Source organism: Hetaerina americana, unplaced genomic scaffold, assembly GCF_022747635.1.
Source record: "Hetaerina americana unplaced genomic scaffold, ioHetAmer1.1.p SCAF_10, whole genome shotgun sequence".
Taxonomy (NCBI): domain Eukaryota; kingdom Metazoa; phylum Arthropoda; class Insecta; order Odonata; family Calopterygidae; genus Hetaerina; species Hetaerina americana.
Genome location: NW_027286070.1, coordinates 29341276 through 29366322, shown reverse-complemented (window position 1 = coordinate 29366322; position 25047 = coordinate 29341276). Strand labels below are relative to the sequence as shown.

General features: G+C 35.1%; 1 protein-coding gene across 6 annotated transcripts in view; it reads right to left on the bottom strand.

Annotated features, from left to right (window-relative positions):
- Positions 1 to 8929: 8929 nt before the first annotated feature.
- Nin (blastoderm-specific gene 25D) overlaps positions 8930 to 25047 on the bottom strand; it is a 38991-nt gene continuing 22873 nt past the window's right edge. For 3 of the 6 annotated variants that reach the window (XM_071598466.1, XM_071598468.1, XM_071598467.1), the window contains 8 exons: positions 23504 to 23580; positions 22706 to 23399; positions 21626 to 21782; positions 19824 to 19933; positions 19620 to 19736; positions 15985 to 16069; positions 15423 to 15523; positions 8930 to 12721 (listed from right to left, as the gene is read on the bottom strand). In XM_071598466.1, the coding sequence (XP_071454567.1) occupies positions 12626 to 12721; positions 15423 to 15523; positions 15985 to 16069; positions 19620 to 19736; positions 19824 to 19933; positions 21626 to 21782; positions 22706 to 23399; positions 23504 to 23580 (1437 nt within the window). In that variant the 3' untranslated portion in view covers positions 8930 to 12625. The remainder of the gene's footprint in view (positions 12722 to 15422; positions 15524 to 15984; positions 16070 to 19619; positions 19737 to 19823; positions 19934 to 21625; positions 21783 to 22705; positions 23400 to 23503; positions 23581 to 25047) is intronic. The other 3 variants (XM_071598470.1, XM_071598471.1, XM_071598472.1) reach the window with 3 other exon arrangements.

Sequence of the window (25047 nt, the reverse complement as noted above, 5' to 3'; positions counted from 1 at the left end):
CAAAATTCGAAGTCCATGACGACGCACTTAATGAATGAATGAAATATCGCAAATCAATGAATGCACTCAGAAAATAAATTTTATGAGAAAGATAAGGAGAAACTGAATCAAAATTTCAAAGTTTGTATCATTGTGAAAGTGAAAACATCAGCGTTACGCATAATGAGTGGGGACGCGGTAGTCAGGTAGGTACGTAGAGCGTTGGGCTACTGACCGGAGGATTTCCAGGGATCGGCTAACGTACTGAGTTCCCACCATGAGGGTCTGGGTTCGAATCCCAGTAACGACAGATATTTTTTAGTGGTGTCGGATGAGACGTTAAGCAGGCTAATGCCGACGCTGGGTTTCTGTCCACCCTTCATCCTTTCCGGTCCATCCCTAATGGCGCAAATGATCTGAGCTGTCGGTCGCCTCTCATAAAAACTACTCTTATCCGGAGGATTCCCGAGGGCTTCCTTAGCTCTCTTTTGCTTTGCATTATGGCTTTAATCAAACTGAGCTTGCAACTTAATTAGCGTTGCTGACAATGTGATACAAATAAAAGATATAGGAATAATATTTCTCCGACTTTTTGATGTACCTTAACTTCAAAGAACCCATTTAGATAACAAGGTATACAATTCCAATAGGGGAAATTTTTCTTTCGTTGTTTAAGCGGGTTCTTTGTTAAATTGTCAAAGGTATTTGGTCTTCTCTAAGCGAAAAAAGTAGGCGTGAAAATTTCAACGAATATACGTACTTCAGATGAGTATTCTGAGACTTTACGGGCACCATAAGTTTCTTATTTAGGGTGGTTGTTATTTCTAAACTTTGATTAAGATTTACTTCTCTAATATATCTCATTATATATATTTAAGGAAGACCATCGCCCATGATGGCCTTTAGAAAAGGAAATGCATTTTAAACGTGAAAATGCTGTCATGCAAATAGATATCATACTTAAATAAGCTATGCTAAATGCATAATTTAAGATTATTTAATGAATTATATTAGAATATATTTATGCTTTGAGTGTCATCCGTCGGCGACTACGATTAAAATATTTTAGAGAAATTCTCTTCATATAATAAAGTATCTTAGGTTTTGTCACGTGTACAATGATTTCTAGCTACTTCAAATGAGGAAGTTCATGTAAATTTTTTTATTTTTTACATATTAGAATTATTGTTATTCTATTGTAATATATTGACTACTCTCTAATAAATATGTATGATAATGGATGGTATGCATGTTTCTATATTAGAGGTTGAGCGTTGCTGCGTTACACTTTTGCTTTAAAGATGGGTAAGTTATGAAATTTTGATTGAAATAACTTGAAAATCAAAATATGCATTTGTAAAAGGAGAATTATCCAAAAAGAGTTTTTGAAAATACTGATATTTGTTTTTAATGTTAGTGGGATTTGCTTTTCATTAGTAGGATTATCAGCATTATGGCTTCTTTATTTTCCATTCATAATATGTTGAGGCAAAAAAGTATACACAATGAAAAATGTTAGACTAACAAACTATGAAATCCTAGTACAAGCAAAGAATTTGCTCAATTAATTAAAAATAGAAAAAAAGTTCCATCCATTAATCTAGTCCTTGCATTGTTCAATGAATTCATGAGGGAGAGGTTTTGATAACTATGCAATTGTTCGCGCACTGGTTTTTGACATGGAAGGAACAGGGCAGGGTACACTTCTTCCATGATTTTATGTACATGTATGAAGGTATTCGTTTGCCTAAAAATAATACCATTCGGCTTCCATTAAACAAAACGATCAAATAACCATTGAGCTCGAAAATTCCCCAGAAAAAGGAAACCGCGAAAGCTAACATACTTACAGCATTACTCCGTAAGGAATGAATTGTAGGCGCCGATAAGTGGTCTTAATGTGACACGCGATAAACAGAAAAGACACCATAATACTCCAGACTGAATTATTTTTCCCAGACGAATTTTGGCACCATTATCGCAATATAAATACCTTGATAAATGGATGGCTTCATACACGAGAACCGGTCGGTCAAAAATACATTGGCGTCGAATAAAACACCGTTTGTTTATCTTAGTGGTTAACCGTTGCATAAAAAATGCGTAACTGCTTACCGGAGCGGCAGTGCACTACATACGAGCATTAACTTCTAGTGGAGAGACTTGTGCAACGGTATGATGACTATCAAATTAATCCCTTCAGAAGGGATTTGTTACATGTGATGTGATTAATTTGATACTTGTTTAGAATAGCAAAATTGGGTCCGGAGTATGGTTTTAGTTTAAATAATGGCATACTGATGAAAATTTACAAAACATGATTGGTATTTTGCCGTGGTCATAAACAGAGAATGCTACACTTAGTGCTGGTAGTGCGGAGGATGGTAAAACCTGAGCATTTTGTCTTTCATTACTCATATAGGTCGAACAAAATCCTTAGGGCATATTATGATTGGCCTACGGAGACCATGACTGTTGCATCATGATCATGTTACATGGACAATTAGTATGTAGTTGGTATGACGTGTGTAAAAGATAGAAATGGTAAATGAAATAATGATGACACGAATGGATATCCTGTTTTTATGTGAAATAGAGCCCTAAGGGTGAGATGTTGAAAATGATGGATATGGTTTGGTTCTACAGCTAGGGTTTGATGACAGTGTATCGCACATGGCGATCAGGGGGTACATGCTTGGTTCTAAATTAGAGCGCTAAGATGCTTGTGAGGAATGCGAGCTGGTTTATCCGACTTTTTTGTGCATTTCAATGACATTTGATATTTGAAGGGTTTTGATAATAGCTTGTAATGTACCAGTGGGCGGCAAGACTAAACATTAAGTATGTATTCGGTGGGAAAGAGAGAATTTTTAATACATGTTTTTGTTTTTTAATACATGGTTAAATATAAATATATTAATTGGTATGAATAGCAAAGGGCTGATTCTAAGTGCACCTCTCGGTATTCAATCACAGGTTAAGTGAGCTGGTGAAGGACAAGAGAGGTTCTGAATGAGGAGCAAGCCATCTGCTAGTTTTAAAAGTGGATCTGGGGAGCAGGTTGTTTACAAAGCAGATTAGATTGCATAAAGAATTGAGGGTGGATGGCGGAAAGTCGCCAGACAAAGAGATAAGAATGTAGTATGAATGCATGCTTGAGGACACGTTCTACTCGAATCAGGTGGAATGAGAAAAACATGCGGCAATGTGAGTGACCCTTGAAAATTTTTGAAATAAATTATCGTGGAATGCGCTGACAGTTCATGGTGGGGAGAATAAGGCGGAGAATACACTTTTTTTAAGGTAATCCACCGGTTAAGGTAGGTTTTTGAATGAACACTACTACCAAACAAACATTTTATTACTCCCAACAAAACACAAAATCCATCATCCTACTCTATATCAGGTCCCTCTTCATCTCTGAGTACTTTCTTCCGCCCTTCATCCCGTTCAACATCCCTATCCTGTTCCTTCCCTTTCCTCGTTTGCCTAACATTCTCCCCTCTATTACAGTCTTCAACATCCCAATGCCGGCCAATACCCCCTCAACCATTTTTCCTGCCTCCATAGGATTTCTCCCAGCAGACCCCTCTCTTTGCCCACCATACCAAGTACTCCCTCATTTGTTTTCTCCTCTGTCCATTTCACCTTCTCCATTCTTCTCCAAATCCATTATTTCAAAATCCTCCAGTCTACGTCTATCCTCCTGCTTCAATGACCACGCTTCCGCGCCGTACATAGCTACGCTCCATATCAAAGTTTTTACGAGTCTTTTCTTAACATCCTTACTCAACGTCCCCGTCATCAACTCCCTCCTCCTTGTTAAAGCCTCTTTGCCTAGCGCAATTCTTCTCCTTACGTCCCTACTACTTTGACCCTGTTGGTCCAAAACACTACCGAGATACGTAAAGTGTTCTACCTGCTCTAGTTTTTGCCCTCCTATTTTAATGTCAAGCTTAGCCTTTTTCTTTCTAGAAAATCGCATAACCTTTGTTTTATTAATATTGATTCTCATCCCATACCTGTCGCACTGAATTTCCAATTCACTAAGCAATGCTTGCAGCACCTTGGCTGACTGACAGACTAAAGCTTGGTCATCAGCAAACCTAAATGATTTTACGAATTCCCCGCCCACCTTCATTCCTACCTCCAGTTCTTCCCAAGCCTCTTTAATCATTTCCTCTGCATACAGGTTGAACAGCAACGGTGATAATGGGCAACCCTGCCTTACACCTCTTCCTAACACTGCCCAACCGGACTCCCCGTTCCCCACTCGTACCTGAGCAGTCTGAGACATGTACAGGTTACGGATTAGCCTCCTTTCCCTCCAACCTATTCCTATTTTCTGCAGAATACTCATTAGTTTTCCCAATTCACTCTATCAAACGCTTTTTCGAAATCTACGAAACAGGCAAATACCTCCTGATTGTGTTCTATATTCCTCTCGATTAATAATCTCATTACAGCAATGGCATCACGCGTACCTCTCCCCTTCCTAAACCCAAACTGATCATCCCCTAAGTAATCATTTGCCCTACTCTCCATCCTTTTGTTTATGATCCTAAGAACAACTTTAGCTGCGTGGGATATCAAACTAATTGTCCTGTAGTCCTCACATGACGTGGCCTTTACCTTTTTCGGAATAGGAACTAAAACTGATCTCACGAAGTCTTCCGGCCAGATTCCCTCCTCACAAATACTACGGATCAGCCCATATACCCTCTTCCTCCCACATTTTCCTAAGCATTTTAAAAGTTCCGCGGGAATGTTATCCACCCCAACAGCCTTGTTTAGTTTCATCTCCCTTAATGCCCTTTCTATCTCATTGTCTAGTATGCCTGGACCTAAGCTATCTTCCTCTCCGTCATGTTCCTTTTCAATGTCTAACTTTGTTGGTCTAAGCTCTTTACTATACAGTTCTTCTACATATTCCTTCCATCTCTCTTGGATCTTTCCTGTGTCAACTATTACCTTACCTGCCTTATCTCTAACTGCTATCGTTGATCTCCCTCTCTTACTTCCCGATAAAGATTTAACTTTGCTGTACAGCGCACCAATTTCACCCTTCCTCTGCAGACTTTCCATATCCTCGCACTGCGTCTTCTACCATGCTTCCTTTGCTTTATTTGTTGCCCGCCTCAATTTATTGTTCAATTCTTTGTACTTCATTTTGCCTTAATTCTGTATTGACATTCTTCCATTTTCGCCGCTCATCCATCTTTGTAATCATCTCATCCGTGATCCATGGTTTCCTAGTCCTTTTAGCGTTAACGGTTCCAATAGTGTCTTTTGCGGCTTTAGACAACCCTTTCTTGATACATTCCCATTTTTCTTCGATAGTACTTAGCTTTTTACCATCCTCCATGATTTTCTCTACCGCCTGTTTGTATTCTTTCCTTTTCAAACCATTTAATGCTTCTACATTCCATTTTCTAACTCGCCGTCCCTGCCTTATCTTTTTGAAACGGACGCTACATTTCATAACAACTAAATTGTGGTCTGAGTCCGCATCCGCTGCCGGGAAGCTGTGCGAATTTATCACACTGTTCCTAAACCTGTGTCTAACCAGGATATAATCTAGCTGATACCTTTCTGAGTCACCTGGCATTTTCCATATATACCTGCGTCTTTTGTGGTGTCTAAACCAAGTGTTGGTGATGACTAACCCCTGTCTCCTGCAGAACTCAACTGCTTTCTCCCCGCGGTCATCCCTCATGCCTAATCCGTAGTCCCCGACCTCGTCACCATCTCTTCCTTCGCCTACCGTCGCATTCCAATCCCACATCACTATCAAATGTTTCCCTGCTGGAACACACGCGATTATGTCCTCTAACTGATCGTATATCCTATCGACCTATTCTTCCTTATGGTTGCTTGGTGGCATGCATACCTGAATAATAACCAAGTTCGTCGGTTCTGCTTTTATCTCTACTAGTAGTATTCTATCCGTTACCTGCTCTATGTGGACTACGCTTCTTCCTACCTCTTCATTTAATACTATGGCAACCCCTCGTATATATTATTCTATACTTATCGCTCCAGTAATCCCCGCTATCTTTCCATCTCACCTCGCATAGACCTAAAATATCTATATTTCCCCTGCCCATCTCTCGCTTAACATTCTCCAATTTCCCCGTCCTCATCATTGTCCTAACATTCCACGTTCCTATTCTAACTAATTTGGTCTTCTTGTCCTGCGTCTTCTGTCCTGCTGCTGCCGGTTTTCCCTTATACTTAGAATACACTTATGATAGGGATATTAAGACGTGGTGGAATGAAGAAGAGAAAGATTCTATGAGTTCAAATAAAGAGGCATGTGAGAGGATGGTGGGTCGCGGTAGTCCAAGGGAAGATTCTTGGACTTCCCTTGGACTACCGCGACCCACCATCCTCTCACATGCCTCTTTATTTGAACTCATAGAATCTTTCTCTTGGACTACAGCTTTGGACTGCTGACCGGAGGGGCCCGGGTTCGACTCCCTGGCAAGCCCTTCTGGGCACCCTCAGCTCCCGAGCTGTGTAATTTTTCGGGTACCAGAGCTTCCTGAGAAACTATAGCCAGTACAGGGAAGGGAATTGCCCCCCCCCCTTCCCTTATGTGTGAATTTCTCACGCCATCTGTCTTTGTACTTTGTGAACTTACCAACCAAACCGACCTTCGGGTTGATTATTGTTTCATTAGAGGATGATTACAGCTAAACGCGAGGAACTCCGAAGATAACCCATGATGGATACTTTGAGAAAAAGATTGAATACAAATATTTATTTAAAAAGGAGTATACAAACGGCAAAATCAGAAAAAAATGTAGGCTCATCTAGAAGATAATTAGAAACCTGTTTTGGGAATGAGTAAAAAGAAAATGCAGGGATAGCAGAAAAGAATATGTGCAATGACGAACTTATTCTATTTTCAAGATTTAACGGTGATATAGTTTGAGCCAAATTTCCATTTTAAGTTACAGACTGCCGAGGGACTATTTTGAGGATTATGGAAATTGAGGATTATATCTTAGAATGGAAAAGGACTTATGCGGAAAAATATTACCCCTAACAAATCCTCCGGGCCCGATGAAATACCAGCTCGCATATATACATATGGAACTAGCATCGGAAATCGTGTGTTATCTACAAATCCTATTTAAAAAGTCCCTTGTAGATCATTAAGTTCCGAGTGCCTGGAAAAGGTCAAATACAACACCTGCATTTAAAAATGGAGGCAGGGCACACCTGAGCAATTACAGATTCCCCTAACAACTATATCATGCAAGTTGATGTAACATATAATTGTTAGTTCGATAATGAGACACTTTGATCGTCAAGAGTTATTCATGAAAAACCGGCACGGTTTCCAAAAGTGTAAATCCTGTAAGACACAAAGCTTTCACTTCTTTTGTTTATGAAATCTTTGTTTCTAGAGAGAGCAATGTTCCATTCGACGCAATTTTTATAGATTTTAAGAAATCCTTTGACAAAGTAGCTCATAGTAAACTACTCACAAAGCATATGGCATAGATAAAAATATACTGGGCTGGATTAAAGACTTTTTGAATGATCGGGTACAAGGAGCAGTCATACAAGATATCATAGTCATACTTGTAGCTGGAGTTAACTCCAATGCAGTAGAAATCACTTCAAGTATTCCCCAGGAAAGTGCTATCGGACCTCTTTCATTCCTTCTTTACGTTACTGACATTGACTCCGTAGTCAATAGTAAGTTACGTTTATTTGCTGACGATGCAGTGGTTTACCGTGGTATCTGTGATCCTGAGGACACAACAGCTTTATCAGATGATCGTAATGCTATACAAGGCTGGTGCGACACTTGGCAATTAGAATTGAATTAAAAAGTGCTTAATGATCCATTGGAAAAAGAGGTATTCCCTACCGAATGCCTCAGGGCACACTGAAATAGAATGTGTAGACTTGATTAAACACCTGGGCATTACCCTCAATCACGGCCTCTCCTGGGTGAAACATGAGTGGGGAATATGTGGACAAGGTAATGAAAAATTGTGATTTATTAGAAGGGTACTGGGTAAATGCGATGAAAAGGTCCAAGAGAAATGTTATCTTTCGCTGGTTAGGCCTCATTTTAGATAAGCTGCTAGTCATATGGGATCATCATGAAGTTAGATTGTTTGCCACATTGAATCGCGTGCAGCTTAGAGGAGCTAGATTTGCAAAATGTTATGATAAACTTAGTAGCGAATCCAAAATATTAGAGAACCTAGGCTGGGAATCACTCACTAGGTGAAGGTTAACTTACAGATTAAATATCTTGCATTAATTGGAAGGATGTCTATTTAGCAGTGATACAATGTTTTGTTACCCCCATTGTACCACGGTATGCGAGAACATGTAAATAAAATTAGAAAGACTAAGTATAGGACAAATAGATTTAAGATTTCATTTTTTTCACAAACGAGAAGGGATCAGATTAGCATTGTCCGACTGCGGTAGGGTCATAATCGGGTTAAAATTAGTTTGATGTGTATTAACCCCCTGCCACACACTCCAGCGGTGGTTTGGAGGGTACTAAAATTACTATAACTTTGTATAAGTAATTCCCCTTAGTATCCCTACCAAAATTGTCCATTGAAAGAAGTAGCATTAGTTCATGCATTTAGTTTTCATAATGATAATTAATTGAAGGAATTAAAAGCAATTTATTTGGATCTATACCAATATAATTATGATAACCTTCATTAGACAACTTTTATAAAACAATCCTAGCATTTAGGTTCAATTTAAATGCGAAATTCCAGGGAAATTTTTTAGATCATTATCTCAAAGCTGACTAATGCATGATTTTTTTCTTTCTCTGTCCACTAAACACATTTAACTCTTTTTTAAAAATAGAATAAACGTCTTTATAATCATTTCAGTACAATCAATAAATTAACAATATGTTCATCAAGTGTGTGCTTGGAAACTTCAATGAAATGCAAAATAAAAATTAATACTTTATTGATTCAACTGTAAGTTACAAAACTTCATAAAAAGAAATGTTACTACAATGGCAAGACATACCAAATATTTCCTTGGTACTTACTATCATTGTACACTGTCAGTAAAATAAATTCCATTGCATATTTTTCCGAAGGCACTGCCCCTTTGATAAAGCACCATTAATATAATTTCATAAGGCTTTCTTTCATTAGGAAAATGTTAGATTATAAATGAGTAGGTGCAATTCAATGCAGGAGCTTTACATCGAATGATTTTACTGTCCACAAATGAGAATACTTAACAATTAATAAAATATTTTCACTTAGAAAAGTCAAACATACCAATGACTTTCCATGCCAAAACCTGCAACAATAAGTTTAACTGACCAAACTAAGTCTTTTTTAAAGAACACAGCAGTAGAATTCATTTAAGTGCAGCCCAATTCACCGGCAACTACACCATCAACCCATTAGCAGGGCATAGCTTCTGTGGAATGCTCCTTGTTTAGCTGCCTAATGTCTCCACAACAACTTTAATGGATTTTTTTTGGACTCACTAGTTTTTTATGAAACAGTTTGCATTGATGGAAAATTTGAGCCCATGGAATATTAAACACAAGGGGCTCATCCAATAAACAGAGGTTTAGATTAAATTTATCACAATTTTTAAAATAAATTTATTATAATTTTGTAAACCGCAGCTAATTATAAAAGGCTTGCCCCTTATTGAAGATAAAAATGAATAAATATATATATAAAGCAAATTATATAATCAAATTAAGCTTTAACATAATACAATATATCTATCCATCACACAGAACTGCTTCTGGTAGTAGGTACTGGTATATTGGGCTGTTGCTGTATAAATATGCCAGTAAGCATTATCTTTACAAAAGGGAAACAGGAAAATACATGTACAGATGAACATATAGCATACAAATAATGCAGTCAACCATTACACAGTAGCATAAAACACTTGACCAATCACCAAAAATACAATGAATATGGTTAATTTCAAAAAAAAATTCACAAGACAGAATTTTAAGAGTCAAAAAGCCAAACAGAAGGTGATGGTCTTGCACTTACATGTTTTGTTGAAAATATAATCAGATTCTTTGGTATAAGGTAACAAATAGATGATGGTTGCAACAATAAATTGTAACTGCATATCAAGTACAGACGGCAAGTTATTAATTAATGCCAATGCTCAAATTTTTCTAGGCATATATTAACAGATCTTTTCCATTATGTTGTGTGAGATAGAGGTACATTGAAAAAATGGGTATGTATATACCAATAATTCAACAAGAGAATGACAAGTGTAATTGTCAATATGGCTATGGGAGTAATTTAAAATGCAAAAATATTATTCACATCAATAATATTACTTTATGAATATGAACTCATCTGCAATAAGGCAAAATATATCACAAAACTGTCCCTGCATTATTAGCTCCAAAATATTATGTATGTAGTTTTATATCATCGAAAGAATTATTAACATTTCTATTGATAATAATATACAACAATTACTTTATCCCTTAGTAATGCTGGAATGCTAGTGTTATATGAGTTATAATAATAATTATTATTATTTCAAGAGCAATAAACAATCTATTCCATTTTAACTTTCGTAGACCTATTTTACTGGATTCTTATACGTTCTAATAGCAACCATCAACATTATTTCAATCAATGCAGCCTGTGCATTTTGGCAAAAATTGATGTGCTCAACAACAACAATTCACTTACTCACCACCATAATGGCAGTGTGATGACAGCAAGAACATTTAAGCTCAATCAAAACTTATTATACAACCCATCATGCAGGAGCATGCATCCTTGAGCAATACCTACTATAATTAATTATGCTTAAAATACAGCTGTACAGAATTCACCCATTATGCATAATTCATTGATATCCAACAATGCTATCAATAAAAAATTATCCAGATCTGTCCACAGAGTAATTGATTGGGTTACTAACCTCCATAATTTGGTTTCGATGTGCTGTTTACACATTAACCATTAGTCATGCCTATAAATGTTTCAACATAGTAAAAACTACAACTTCCCTGTAAAACTGAACTTCATTTAAACTCATATTTTCATGAAGGATGGAATTATTTCAGGTCAGTCCCATATATTTGGTGGCACATATGTGTAAATATGGGTAAATGGGCTAGGGTTATAAATAATAATGTAGGCAAATAAACTGTTATTATTACAGTACTTTGGTACACATGTGTCAACTAATACGATTGCAATAATCATTGAACATCACCAACAGCACTGCTCAAATGAATGCATGCCTCTGTGACTTACACGTAAGGTGAGGAGCAAAAATCCTAACATTTTATAGCTTAATGTTAAAGCTCAATTAAGTTATCACATACACCATGTCCAACCAAAGTTTCCCAACAAGTCACCAGCATGTTGTCGAAAATTTAATATTATTTCTGTTTTCTATGAGCATTGATCTGTTGTTAAGAAATTAGAAAGACGGCATTGCCATGAATGACAATTAGGATGGCATATTTGCATTATAACTCAATAAATAAATCTACCAGTTTATCACTGCTGCAGTAAAAGAGAATCTTGAAAACCATTGAGGAAAAAGTCTTCAGTATAATAACTTAAATACCTGATAGCAATTCATGTTCAATCACTCCTCAGGCACAAATTTAAGGAATAATGTGTCACCAACAGACTGAGGAAATATATATATATACACAGCTTGTGTAAAAAATGTTACATTCACATATATGTAGCTATTCAAAAATGAAATGATGAGCTCTGGCTGAAAATGCCAGTTGATTGGAATGCAGCAATGATATGGTGAATCACTCTTTAACTGCCCTCAAAACATCATACATCTAACAAATACGCAGTTAAATGCAACTTAGTTAGAGCTGATGTAGGACATAAAACAGATACACTCTTGCATCAAAAATCATATAAATACTGGAGTAGACAAATCATAAGCATTCACTCGTCATCATCAGTCATTCACATTCATTTCTTACTTGAATCATTTTTTATAACAGCTTTTATACATAAGGTAAATTTCCTTTTTCAAATCAATTATATTATTAAAAATATGACAATTGAAAAATCCACATTTAAAAATAGATTTTTACATTTCTGGTAACATAGGTAGATCCATACCTAAGGCAACTTGCTCAGTAAAAATTTTGGCTTCACGAGCCCAACATAGAATTTTGTGGCTAGAAACAACAGCACATTGCACAATCAGGACATATTTATCTCTCTTTCTAGCCAAAGCATTTCCAGTGAAAATTATTGATGGATATGGATCTTGTTTTTAGACCTTAAAAACTGGTATTATGACATCATTAGACGTGATTTCACAATTAGAACAACAACCATACTGGTAACAGCAAAATTTAGTCTTGAAGTTTCAAAATTTACCAACCATTTTTAAACAATACTTCCACAGATCAAGAGGAAAGTTAAACTGTAGATATGTCTTAACATTTGCGTCTCCAGCTTTTTAGTAACAAGTTATTACACATGATTAAGAGATTAATTTTTCCATTAGAAAATATGAACTTCTACAGGACTTTTGAAGATACAATTCATTTAGTACAAATCACATCTAATTATCAGATGTCATATTTAGATGCTATTTTTATCTTGGTAATACCCATTGAACAACTTTTCAAAACATGAATTTGTTAGTAATCCTGGCACTGCTGCAAATAATTTCTTAAAAAAGCATTCTCAACATACAGTTTCTGGACCAAGATATCCGACTGAACCAGCCTTTCAGCCTGAAAAAAAATATTTATTTGCATTAAAATCATATACAATGCTTCCTAATCCATCATTAACTCAATTAATATGGAACAAGAAAGTTAAAAACATTAATTAACTAGTATCCAAAATGCTTATCTTTTCCACAAGCATTTTTATTCAATTATAATTGTGAAGTACTCAGATCTATGGACTGAGAATGGATGAAGAATTATTATCAATTCTTAAGATACTTTGACTCAATTCTGATTTGTTTAAGCAGCAAAAAAATTTACTTCTATATGAAGCAGCATGTAAGGGTTTAGAAAAATAAAGCATTTATTTTATTCCTACAAGTCAAGATACTATTTGAGCTATGAGTATTCTACTTATATAGAAACTTATAATGCAATGCAATAATTTTTTTAGCAAAAATGTACCATTTCATCAGAATTTATTTGAATTGAATTTGGTTTATATAAATATTCCAAACTTCTAGGAAATGAAGCTTGAAGCAGTTGAGTTTATAAGGAGTAGATATCACATAAAACTGCCATTAGTTGTGACTTAATCCTAAATCAATTAGATGTGGTGTTTCAATGAGAATCATAGTTTCATTTCAAAAACTAAAATTTGAAGAGCATCAAATTATAGGAAAGATTTCACTGTTATATACAAACATTGTTACCTTCATTTAAAACAAATATCAAATCAAATGCCACCACAGTCTCTACATCAAGCACTGGAAAAGTACATTATTTTTTTTTAACGAGCAAAAGCTTAATTTCATTAGCTTGCCAAATAATGTCAGATTGGGATTTTTATTAACTAACAGGGTAGATTAAATGTATGAGCATAGCTACTTTTGGTACCCAATGCATTATACAAATGCTGTATCATTTACGCATTATCATTAAGGGAGCAGATTTTTCCTGTAACTTCTTGCATCTTCATTACTAGAGTTAATATATATATGGAAACAAAAGTATTCCCTCCATTGATGACAACTTATACAATACACTGAAACCAAAAGAAAAAGTGAAAATAAATATTATATTCATTGTATTCATGGACCCTGAGTTTTATGCTTGCCTTGATTTGGGTACTTTTTTTTGATACACATGAATTACTATCACATAATAATCATTTCACTCTTTCATTTAAATACTTGAAATTCCAAATTTCCTTGAATTGGCAAAACAAATAAGAATGATGGTATGTGGTATACTTTCCTAGAGAGCAATGCCTACTTTACCATTAAACATGAATTATTGATAAATCACATGCAATTACAAGGGACATAATCAATTATAATGTATAATCACAGGCTGTACAATTAAATACATTCTAATCAATAGATTACTTCACATGGGGAACCAATATTTAATAACAAACAACATTATTCTAACTTTTGGCTCCCGATGTAGCATTGATAATTCCAAATAACTTCTAAAAACCTTTACACCAAAGATAAATGCTTACAGGAAAACATTAAAGTTTTTGAGATTTTTAAACTCAAACACATAAGATGTGGGACAAAACTTTTCCCGAGATTTCATCACATATAATCTCTGAAAACCTGACCACTTTATCCCATGGATTTTTGAAATATATCATGTTATCTTTAAATTATCCTTAAACTCCTCCGTAAACCCTCCACTTCAAGTTATCTCGGAGGATCAATGGTATTATTTTTAGTTAAACATGATAATGATATCTTAACCAGGGAGGTAACTTAAATGGAAGGAATGATAAAAATCCAAATAGGGGAAAACTTAAGCCTAGAGACATGCATAAATGCACCAAATAAAATATTAGCAACATCTTATCAGGAAGCCTTTTATTGATATAAGTAGCATGCAATTTAAAACATAAAAAATATTTGGATGCATTTACAGTCACGCATTAATCTCTCAAAGCCAACACCTGAATATTAAGAACTCCATTTTACGAGAAATTGTAAATGATTATTTAATTAGACATTCCATTTGCTGCAGGCCCAGGCCATATTGCACACTATCTATAACTCAGATAAATCTAATACCAATATAAATCTAATAACAATTAAGCCCAATCGACAGTGAGATTTAAAACAATGACCTGAATTTAAAGCAAGTAAAGTTGTTAGCCACTGGACTATTGTCATAAAAGTAAAAGAATGTATAAATACGTATAATTTTACATGCATATGAGGAAAAATTTTAAATTTCACAGTGATCATTTTTTTGCTTCTACCGCATATGAGCTCCTTAATAATCATTATTCAATTGCCAAATAAATGTATGCATTGATGAATAGTTTCAATATTATATTGGCTACCCCGATAAACATGCATAAATTTTGATAAAAAAGATACCTAATTGATTTTTGGTGATAGTATAATAAAAATACTGTTATTAGAACTTATATTCAATTAAATTTAAATCTTGGTCGAAATAAATTTAACAGTAGGCATTTACACAAAATATCTGCACCTAATATTTGTGGATACATTTTGCAGCACAATCAATATTAAATGTGGGTAATTGTTCGCATTATATGATTTCATTTGATTTATTTTTGCATGACAGCAGTTCTGCACTTTTGGTCTCTTTGAGCTAACATATAATTATAATACAGTCCCTTTTTTGCCAAATGCCAAAAACATGCATAATAAACAGTAATATTATTACTGTCCTAAAATTATTTATTAATATTAATGTCCTAAAGACAGCTGCTAAGTTTAGGTCTGGGTATTACCTGGCTCTGACATAGCATTGTTTGCTTATGAAGCTTCTCTCTTGTGCTACTAAGAATAGCCTCTAAGTTCTCCACTTCTGCTTTAATACCTTGCAACTCATCTGTAAATGAAACATCTTTGTGAATGTGTGAAAACACTTTAGATTTAAAACATCCCAACAGTGATAGAAGAGACCCTATGCCAAGATAATTCTACATAAAAATATGGAATCGTTGTATTAGCAATTAATAAATTAATACTTGTGGCATTTACAACAACCAACTTTCAGGTATAAAACAGGAGAGGAATAATTGAAAAATTATGATTTATATGGTACTGTAATAACTAAATATCCAAAACTTGTAAAAACATACAATTAAAAATTAATGACAGGTAAAAACTTTCTTTAAAAGGCATTTGAATACAGGCATGCTTACAATTAGATAAATTAGTGGTATTATAGATTATCAATGTATTAGTTTCAGGAGGATATAACAGGATAAAGTTAACCACAATTCTGTCTTCAAACATATAAAAAATGGCTTAAGATTAAGCACAATTTTAACTTTAACAGAGACTTACCACTTTCTTCACTCCCAACTTCATTGACTTTCCTCCTTGTACTTGCATTAGGCACAAAAATTCGATTCCTGCTTCCATCATCCACCTGTAAGGATACATAAGAACATTTCACTTATGTTAAACTTATGATCAGGCATCTTCATGACTTAGGAACTTCTTCTGCATGAAAACATTTCTGTTGAAAGCAATACACACTATGACAAGGTGATATTTTACATGATATACAAGAGTAGACATTTTCATATATTCATTTTTCTGATTTCCATGGCAAACAAGATCATTTTCCTGATTTCTATCAACTTTTCCCTTCGAGGCTGCTAGCCGGTATGGTAATTGGAGTTAATTGTAATTGATAGATTTATTGTTATAAATATCTTTTTACTTATAAGGTCTGTTCAAAAAGTTCCCAAACTTCATTTATTACAAAAAAAAAACTTCAATGACAAATTATTCATTGGGATCTCCTTAAAAGTAGTCACCTCCCCAATGTATACACTTATCCCAACAGTGTTTCCACTTTTTGATACGGTCCTGAAACACTTCTTTCAGAATCCTCATAAGCTACTCCATATAAATTTTTTCTATCTTTAGAATATGGGCAAATCTTTTTCCTTTGAGCAGGGCTTTTAGTTTGACGAACAAGAAAAAGTCACATGGGGCCAGGCCTGGTGAGTAGGGAAGCACAGCCATCTTATTTTTGGCTAAAAATTCACGGGTTCTGAGAAACAAATGAGCCCTTGCATTGTCATGTTGAAAAAACCACTCGACGCTCCTCCAAAGTTCAGGTCATTTTTGCCTGATTCTCTCTCTTAGGCATTTCATAAACTCCAGGTAGTACTCCGTGTTGACTGCCTGGTATTAAGGTAGGCAATCATGATGCACAATTCCCTTTGCATAAAAAAAGCCACCATTACCTTGACATTCCAGCGAACTTGTCGAGCTTTTTGGGGTGGGAGGATGTTTCATCAATCCATTGCGAAGACTGCACTTTTGTTTTGCTGTCACATCCATAAACCCATAACTTATCACCTGATATGATCCTGGACAAGAAGGTTTAATCCTCTTCAGCGCAGTCAAACAGTTCCTGACAGACTTGACCTCGATGTTGTTTGAGGTCCACTATCATCAGGTGATGCATGTAATTGGTGGTGACTTGATACATCCTCAATATTTCAGTTGTACCAATCGAGATGTCACACTCTTCCTCAAGTTCCTTGACTGTCAAATGCTGATTTGCATGAACAATATGGTTCACTTTCTCAATGTATAGGGTCATCTGTCGACGGTCTTCAGGAACACTTGTTGTCTTTCATTGATTGCCGCCCTTTTTCGAACTGGGTAACCACTCACAACACACAGTACGTTTCATAGCATCCTCACCATAAGTCTTGGTAATCAACTCAAAAGGTTCCGCTAAGGATTTGCAGAGTTTCATGAAGAATATCACAGAACAACACTGCTCCTTCAAAGAGCTCATTGCATGGATCTGATTTTCTACTGGCTTACACAAACATTTTATATTACTAAATATGACAATATTAATCCATACTAAAAAGACTTGGTACTTTCCCACAGATTTTGTGAAGCCTGAAACAGTAGAATATGTGACAATATTAAGTTATCTAAGCAAACATATGTCTGCGGGAAAATAGAGATGTGGAGAGGTGTACATAGAGAAGTGTCACCCATATGATGTTTCAAATCAAAAAACAGCTCTCAATGTCAGATCAAAAGTACCATTTGAATCAATTTAAAGCTCCTTACTTCACAAAAACAGTACATGAAAAAAATAAAGAATCAAGCAAGGTGTACATCTATATAATTTTTCCTGAAACAACATCAAATAATTTATCTATGCTCAATTTTTTTACACTAAGCATTCTAATGGTTCAGCTTCACTGTTATAAAGGAGATGCAATTCACCAAACACATTGAATCAACCTAAGGGTTAGGCCAGAATTTGATGAACAATACATAAAAGAGAAGAAGACATGGGAAAAAGCAATAGCCAAGATATGAACCATGATAATCTATTGCAGAATGAAAGAGACACCTCTTTTAGCAAAATGAAAAAAAAGGATATCGTGTACTTGAATCTAAACTCACCATGGATGATGGTCTGCTAAGGGGTCCAAGGTAGATCTTTAGTTCATACTTTTTATGATGGGGGACATATCCATTTCAAGATATCACACCAAAAAGTCGTTGACATGCTGCTTTTCATGGGACCGACTCAAAAACCATGCCTGATCTATCATTGATTATCTAACTGAGAAAATATGCATTGTAGCAACCACTGCCAAAACTAGGGTGTCTTGGTGTGAGGAGAGGGGAGAAATTCTTGGTACTTGGGTTTTCAGTACCCAGATTTCTTCTAAAGGACAAATGCTCAGCCAGAGCCAAAAGAGTGGTTTAAAAGAATATACTTACAGTTAACACTAAGTTATCCATGTGCAGATTATTCATTTTGTGGAATATCTGTGCTATTTGCTTCCTAGCCTTCAAAATTTAAAAAAAATTACAATTGTAAAGATAATTCGATGCTTTGAAACTTCGATATACTTTTTGAAAACACAAGTTTAAAATACATGGTCTGCCCTAAAAGATTTTATTTCACAAAATAAAAAGTTGCCAATAGTATTAAATGTTTTAATTTCAGCATTTTTGTACTATCCTTAATTTCCATAATTTTTTCCCTCACATTCATTAGCCCCAAGGATTCTATATTTGCCTTTAAGGTGAGTATGCAACTTTACTATGCAACAAATAAACGCGACATATTTTCTTCAAATTCATTTTTCCGCAGTCTCCTTTTCACAAATTCCAAGAAACTGCGGGAGGCAAATATTAACTTTTAAAGCAGTCCTCCGCTCAAGTGTGCATTTCAATGCAACAATTTCAGTGTGTAAAAATCATTCTAGAGTTTACGCTTTCATTGGTTTTCAGAACTTTTTCCAAATAATGTAAAACGTACCCTATTCTGTTCAACTGAATTCACTGACCATTATTACATTACACTTTTCCAGATTTTTAAGAATTGCCAAATGTTAGAACCAATCAGCAATGCTCTCACATGGATTGTTTTTTTTATTACCATGGCACCTATGAGATATGAACACATCATAGTAAATATACATGTGTACCACTGAAAAACTTTATGTTACACACATGAATGAGAAATGACTGCCTTATGCTTTAAGTATGGTAAAAGTTAATTGACATACCTAAACAAGTACTTGGAATCAGATTTGATACATTTTAATAAATCTAATATGAACATACTTTTTACAAATGTGCTTTTCTCTTCGTGCCTGCCCCTGGTATCACCATAGATACTCTTGAAAGAGTTTTTTTTGATAATGCTGACATGCATTATGGCCTATGATAAACAAAACTGGTCTCACAACTAAAAGTAACAACATTCTCATTGAAAATTCTAGAATAGTTATGCTTCTGACTTTTAAAAATATAAATTTGCACTTTTTGCAAATTTCTGAAGGAATTGCAAATTCACAAATGTTTCCAATCCTGATTATCCCAACAGAGACTATCCCATTAAATAATATAAATCCCCTTCTCTAACTCACCTATGGAGAATATCCTATTGACAATATAAATCCCTTTCTCTAACTCACCTCTCTCCCAAAAATTGAGGTATCAGAAGAACTTTTTCCATGGCACTGGTGGCGGGGAAAATTTGACAAACTGTGGGCTAAACTAAGGCAACTGGGACTCCCTCCCTTAGACACACCCTGGAAGAATTGGAAAGATAGCTGAATATCAATCACATGCTACCAAACAAATACATGAAAAAAAACAACATATTTATTTCCACTTACTTTGATTCTACTTTTTGAAGAACTCTTAATTGGTCCATCTCCTTTATGATACATTCCATTCTGCTGTTTATGCTCAGGTACAGTGACCTGCACAGCTACATCAAGGCTATCTGCAAATCATTAGATCGAGTATATTTGTAAAACATGATACTACCAGTGATAAATATAAATTATTTAGTTTATTAAGATGAACTCATTCAGCATAACTTTTCAGTATGTTTAAGATTTATTTTTGTGTTGTTTCTGTACAAAAATATTATTTTCATAGCCGTAATCAAAAGTAGGTGCATGTGAAATTATGCATTAGACCTTACAGCCTATTATTTTACGACAATAAATTCTACAATTGCCGGCACCGGTGGCAGCGGGGTAACGTCTTTGTCTGCCAACCCAGAGGTCGTGAGTGTATGCAATTATTCAATGGTTATATTAATGTTCAAAGTCCAATATAAAGGTCTAAGTGCTCTTTTTGCACAAATACAAAATTAATAAATTCATGTGTTAGATTTATTTGCATCCAAAAGCTGAGATTTAAGCAATTTTGAGAAAACTGTAGCCAATTTGATCCATTTACATAAAATTACATCATTAATTCTTTGAAAGTAGAATGCAAATTATTACAGGTAATTAAATATTTTTGGGTATTTTCACATGGAATTAATAAAAATGACATTTCTCTGAATCCACAGTCAATGTCTTCTAGGTTCAGGAGGAGACTTATAGCCTGAAAGCACTGCTGTCAGAGCAGCAATGATGATAAACTGCCATTTTGATTATTTTCACATGGACTTCCCAAAACATAATTATCAAGCTAGTAAAAATACATTTATTCACATGAATCCTCATGAGTTCCTAAAGCATGAATATCCCTTGAATTATTTCTATGTAACTTTTCATAAATTCCAAAGAAACTGCAGTAGATGCCGCAACAGTAACTTTTAACGGAGTCATCCGCTAATGTGAATTTCAATGCAACAATTTCAGAGTGTAAAAATTGTAAAAAACCCGGGATCCCCATCAAGGCAAATGATTTTTACACTCTAAAATTGCTGCACTAATTTTTCATCTTAATTAAATAAAGAATTCACTTTGGGCATGTACACATGAACAACCAGGTTAAAATGTAGGTGGGGAGAACAACACAGGTGAAGTTCAACCCTGATTGCTACCCCCCTCCCTGACCCAGTTCCTTTCATAGGGATGTGATTTTCTTCTAGCACAAATTCTTTGGGCATCTTCACTTAGGCACTTAGCACTTCACTTTAGGGCACTTAGCTGATTGCATAAAACCCCTAAGATTTTGGTGGAAATAATGTTTCCTTTATAGCTTGTTTGGTAGAGCAGCATGGATAAGCTGAAAACCCATGATCAAGGAAACTTTTTTCTGATTGGAATCAACACCTTCCTTCCTTCCCCACTACCTTGCCAACCAATTAGCTCTCCTTCCATGTGTAAAGAATGCCAGTAGATTAATAAGTCAATCATGTTTTATTAATAAATAGAGCAATTAAATTCTTTTTGCCCATCATGAAAATCATTCATTTCAATCATGGTTTTATGAAAATATTAGATTTAGATAAAAATATTTGACCAATATCACTCTTAAAAGAGCATTTTATAAATTTCACTGGTATTCATCTCATGTGCATCATTTTAGCTAGGACTCTAATGATCATGATACCAGCTAACATATAAACATCATTCAGTTATTATATGGGGTGCGGCAACATTACTTCCTTTTTTCAAAGGCAAAACACTTTCAAAAAAGGAAGTTATGTGGCTGTAGCCTGTATATGCATTACCTTTTCTAAGAAATTTCTTCTCCCTGAGCACTTGTTGTTCCATTTCCTTTAAACATTGAGATATTCTCTCCTTTTCCTCCAAATGCTTCATCTGTAATGATTCAGCTATTTTCATTCTAGCACGCAATTCTTCACACTCTTCTTCCAAATCTGTGACCTGTAGCGAACGCAAGTAGACGGGAATAAAATGTATATTTTATAACCATACTTGAAGCTATTATTTTCTAAACATTTTTTATCAGATCATCATAGCATGCTGGTAGCATGATATGTCCAGGAAATATTTTTTTTTCCAATGGTGTGACTTAAAAAGATAAATTTGGTTTTCCATATGCGTATAACTTCTATATTTTCAGTGAAGGCTAATGTTTTTGTCAGGTATTTTTCAGCTTAGGAGCATTGACATCAAGGTCTTTATATGTCTATAAAGCATAGAAATGACATGTCATCTCACAACCTGCATTTAATAATGATTCTATAAAATACATAATTATATCCAAAATACTCAGGAGAGCAGTGCAGCAAATTACAGTAGTCATGTGGTGACAACATTTCAATTCTTAAGACTAAGTATGCTATGAACTATGAAGTTGACTTGGAAGCAGTAACTTGGTGAAATTACATCTCAAAGGGCAAAAGTTAAATTTGTAAAAATTTACAGCATTTATTAACAGCAAACAAGGATTTCAACATTTGAACGCCATTAGAAGATGACACCCATACGTTAACAAATATGTTGCAATGCTCAATAAATGTTGATAAATTCTACTACGTTGGAATATCTTCCTTTCAATATCACGAACTCTAATGAAACTAATGGAATAAGAGCACTATTCATTTCCCAATCATGAATCCTATCTCATTAAAGGCATGCTTATAAGTAAAATTTGTGGAAACATCCATTCAGCTGGAAATTGTCTCAATTCTTTGCTACAGAATGCTAAACATACTCATAAGTAATATTCAATTTACATGGGAACACTATGAATGGGGTCACTTAGTGTAGTAGTAGCTTTACTGTACGATTGACAATACTGTATGCCATTACTTTATGAACACTGTGAACGACAACACACAAACCTGTCTTTCCAGACTAGCCCGTTCTTCAATTGTAGCAAGCCGGGTCCCACACTCATTCTTTTCACTCTGACAGAACAGTTCAGCATATTCACTGATTTTTTGCTCCAGGCTGCTCTGCTTTTCATCCATCAACTTCTGGGATTCCTCATAAAAGTTCCTTTCCTCCTCCAACTTTTGCTGCCAATAATCCTCACATTTTTCGTACTCGACATTCATCAGCTCCAGGCTCCTCTCCAACTCCTTACATTGCTCCACCAATGCCCCCTTCTCCTTCATGTGGCTATCTTCTCTGTCCGTCATCTTCTTACGCAACTCTTCCAGCTCCATTTCCAAGGCCGTCACTCTTTCTCCTCCCACCATCCCAAGGGGTTCTGAGTCGGTTGAAGAGACCGAGGCATCACCCTGGCCACCTATTCCTGCAAAGTTCAACATACGTGATCGGAGGGCAGAATTCTCTGCGGAGCAAGCCTCCTTCTCAGAAAGGATTTTAACAATCTCCAACTTGACGAAGTCAAGCTTTGTCTTGAGGTCCTTGCTGGCATTCACTTTGTACTTTTCACTGCTTGGGGATGGTGCTGCGTCAACAGTATTGGCTTCATCGACCTTCTTCAGTTGATAAGGTGAGAAAACAGAGGCTGCAGAATCCAAGACATTTACCAAACTGGAATCCAAGTGCTTGCTGTCCTCGGAAACTCTGCAATATACAGAAATGAGCTTAATTAGCTTCCTCCAATGGAAAAATTTTAATTGAATCTAATTTGATAAAATTATCACATAAAAAACAATTAATCAACATACCGCCCTTCTGACTCAGCAACTCTCGAGATATGTTTCTCGGCTTCTCTTTCAAATTCTTCCAGGGCTTTGGTCAGCTGCTAAAAAAATTAAAAATGTTCAAATTAGTGAAGCAATAGTTCTCAAATAAATGAATATAATTTGGCTTTGGATTAGTCATTTTGAAATTCTTCTCTAAATCCATAAGGATATAAGTGAAAAGAAGGAAGAACATAGATGTGTGAGTGTCAAATCAAAAATTAGTGCTTTCATTTAGATCGCCTGCCATGTTTTTATAGGCCTCCCTTAAGAATGAATTCCAAATTTGAAAAAGGCAAAAATAATTAAACACATGACTATGCCTAAAGGGAACCTGAATCGTATTGCTCACTTAACATGACAGCAATGGAATAGTGAGTGTGATATAAAGTAATGATAGTGAATTGCTTTAAGATCTTTGAATTTTAGTGTCAAGAAAGAAAAAAAAACTAATTACATTACATAATCAGACTAAATAAATCATTGGCCAAAATAATTCAAAAATAGATTCACTAATGTCACTGTTACCACACTTTTAACATAATTTTAAGCAAGGCAAAGTGGGAGGAAGAAGAGATCTCTCATTGCTTGTTTATTGAAAAATCGATAAAATTCAATTATAACCATTTTATTATGGGATTAATTAAGACAGTACTTGAATATCAATGAGCACATAATGAATTTAACATGTAAGCAATAGCATATACACACTTGAGCTGAGATCAGCAAGTAACGAAAAATAAAACACAGGTGCTTGTAAAAGAAAACACAAACATTTATGCAACAAATAAGCAAACTTAAGAAGAAAATATCTCAGGCAACACTTGAATACTTGAAAGCTAAAAATTGGAATTTTGCATTTATAACATACCTAGTTGCCTATTTGTGAGTTATTTCTGGATATTAAAATTATGAGAGATAGAACAGCTACATACAACTGCAACAACTTATTTTGAAGCATATATCATCAGGATGAGAAAAATAAAAGCTTTGCAGTTGAGTGCAACATAAGGAGCCCCAATAATTAATAAAAATACACGTACATATGAATGAAAAAATAACCCCAAAATTCTTTTTGCATAAAATTTAGTAAATTTCTATTCCAAAATCACTTAATTAAGGAAACATGTGTTGGTTAAAACATTGATTAGGAGATAATTTTTCCTATCTACTAGTAGAGAGACAAACAACCAATTAGAGTAAAAATAACTCATTGCTGTGAATAAATTATCCCCACATGCACGAAAATTTATGGTAGATATCGGAGGCAAGCGAGACATGTCAGGAACAAAATGTGCAACTTCAGATCCGTATCCCACAGAGGAAACAAAATTCACAACATTTGGTTATAATCAATCTCCTCATTTGGGGAATTAAGGCAGGGTGTGACTGAAGACAATTATTCCACTTAAGAGATAACAATGTCAATCAACAACATTTACATTAGCTATTTTCCTTAAACAACTTTTCGCTCCAATTAAAATAGAAAACTTATTTTAAAGTGACTTTTTGCAAAAACTTTCGCCGGC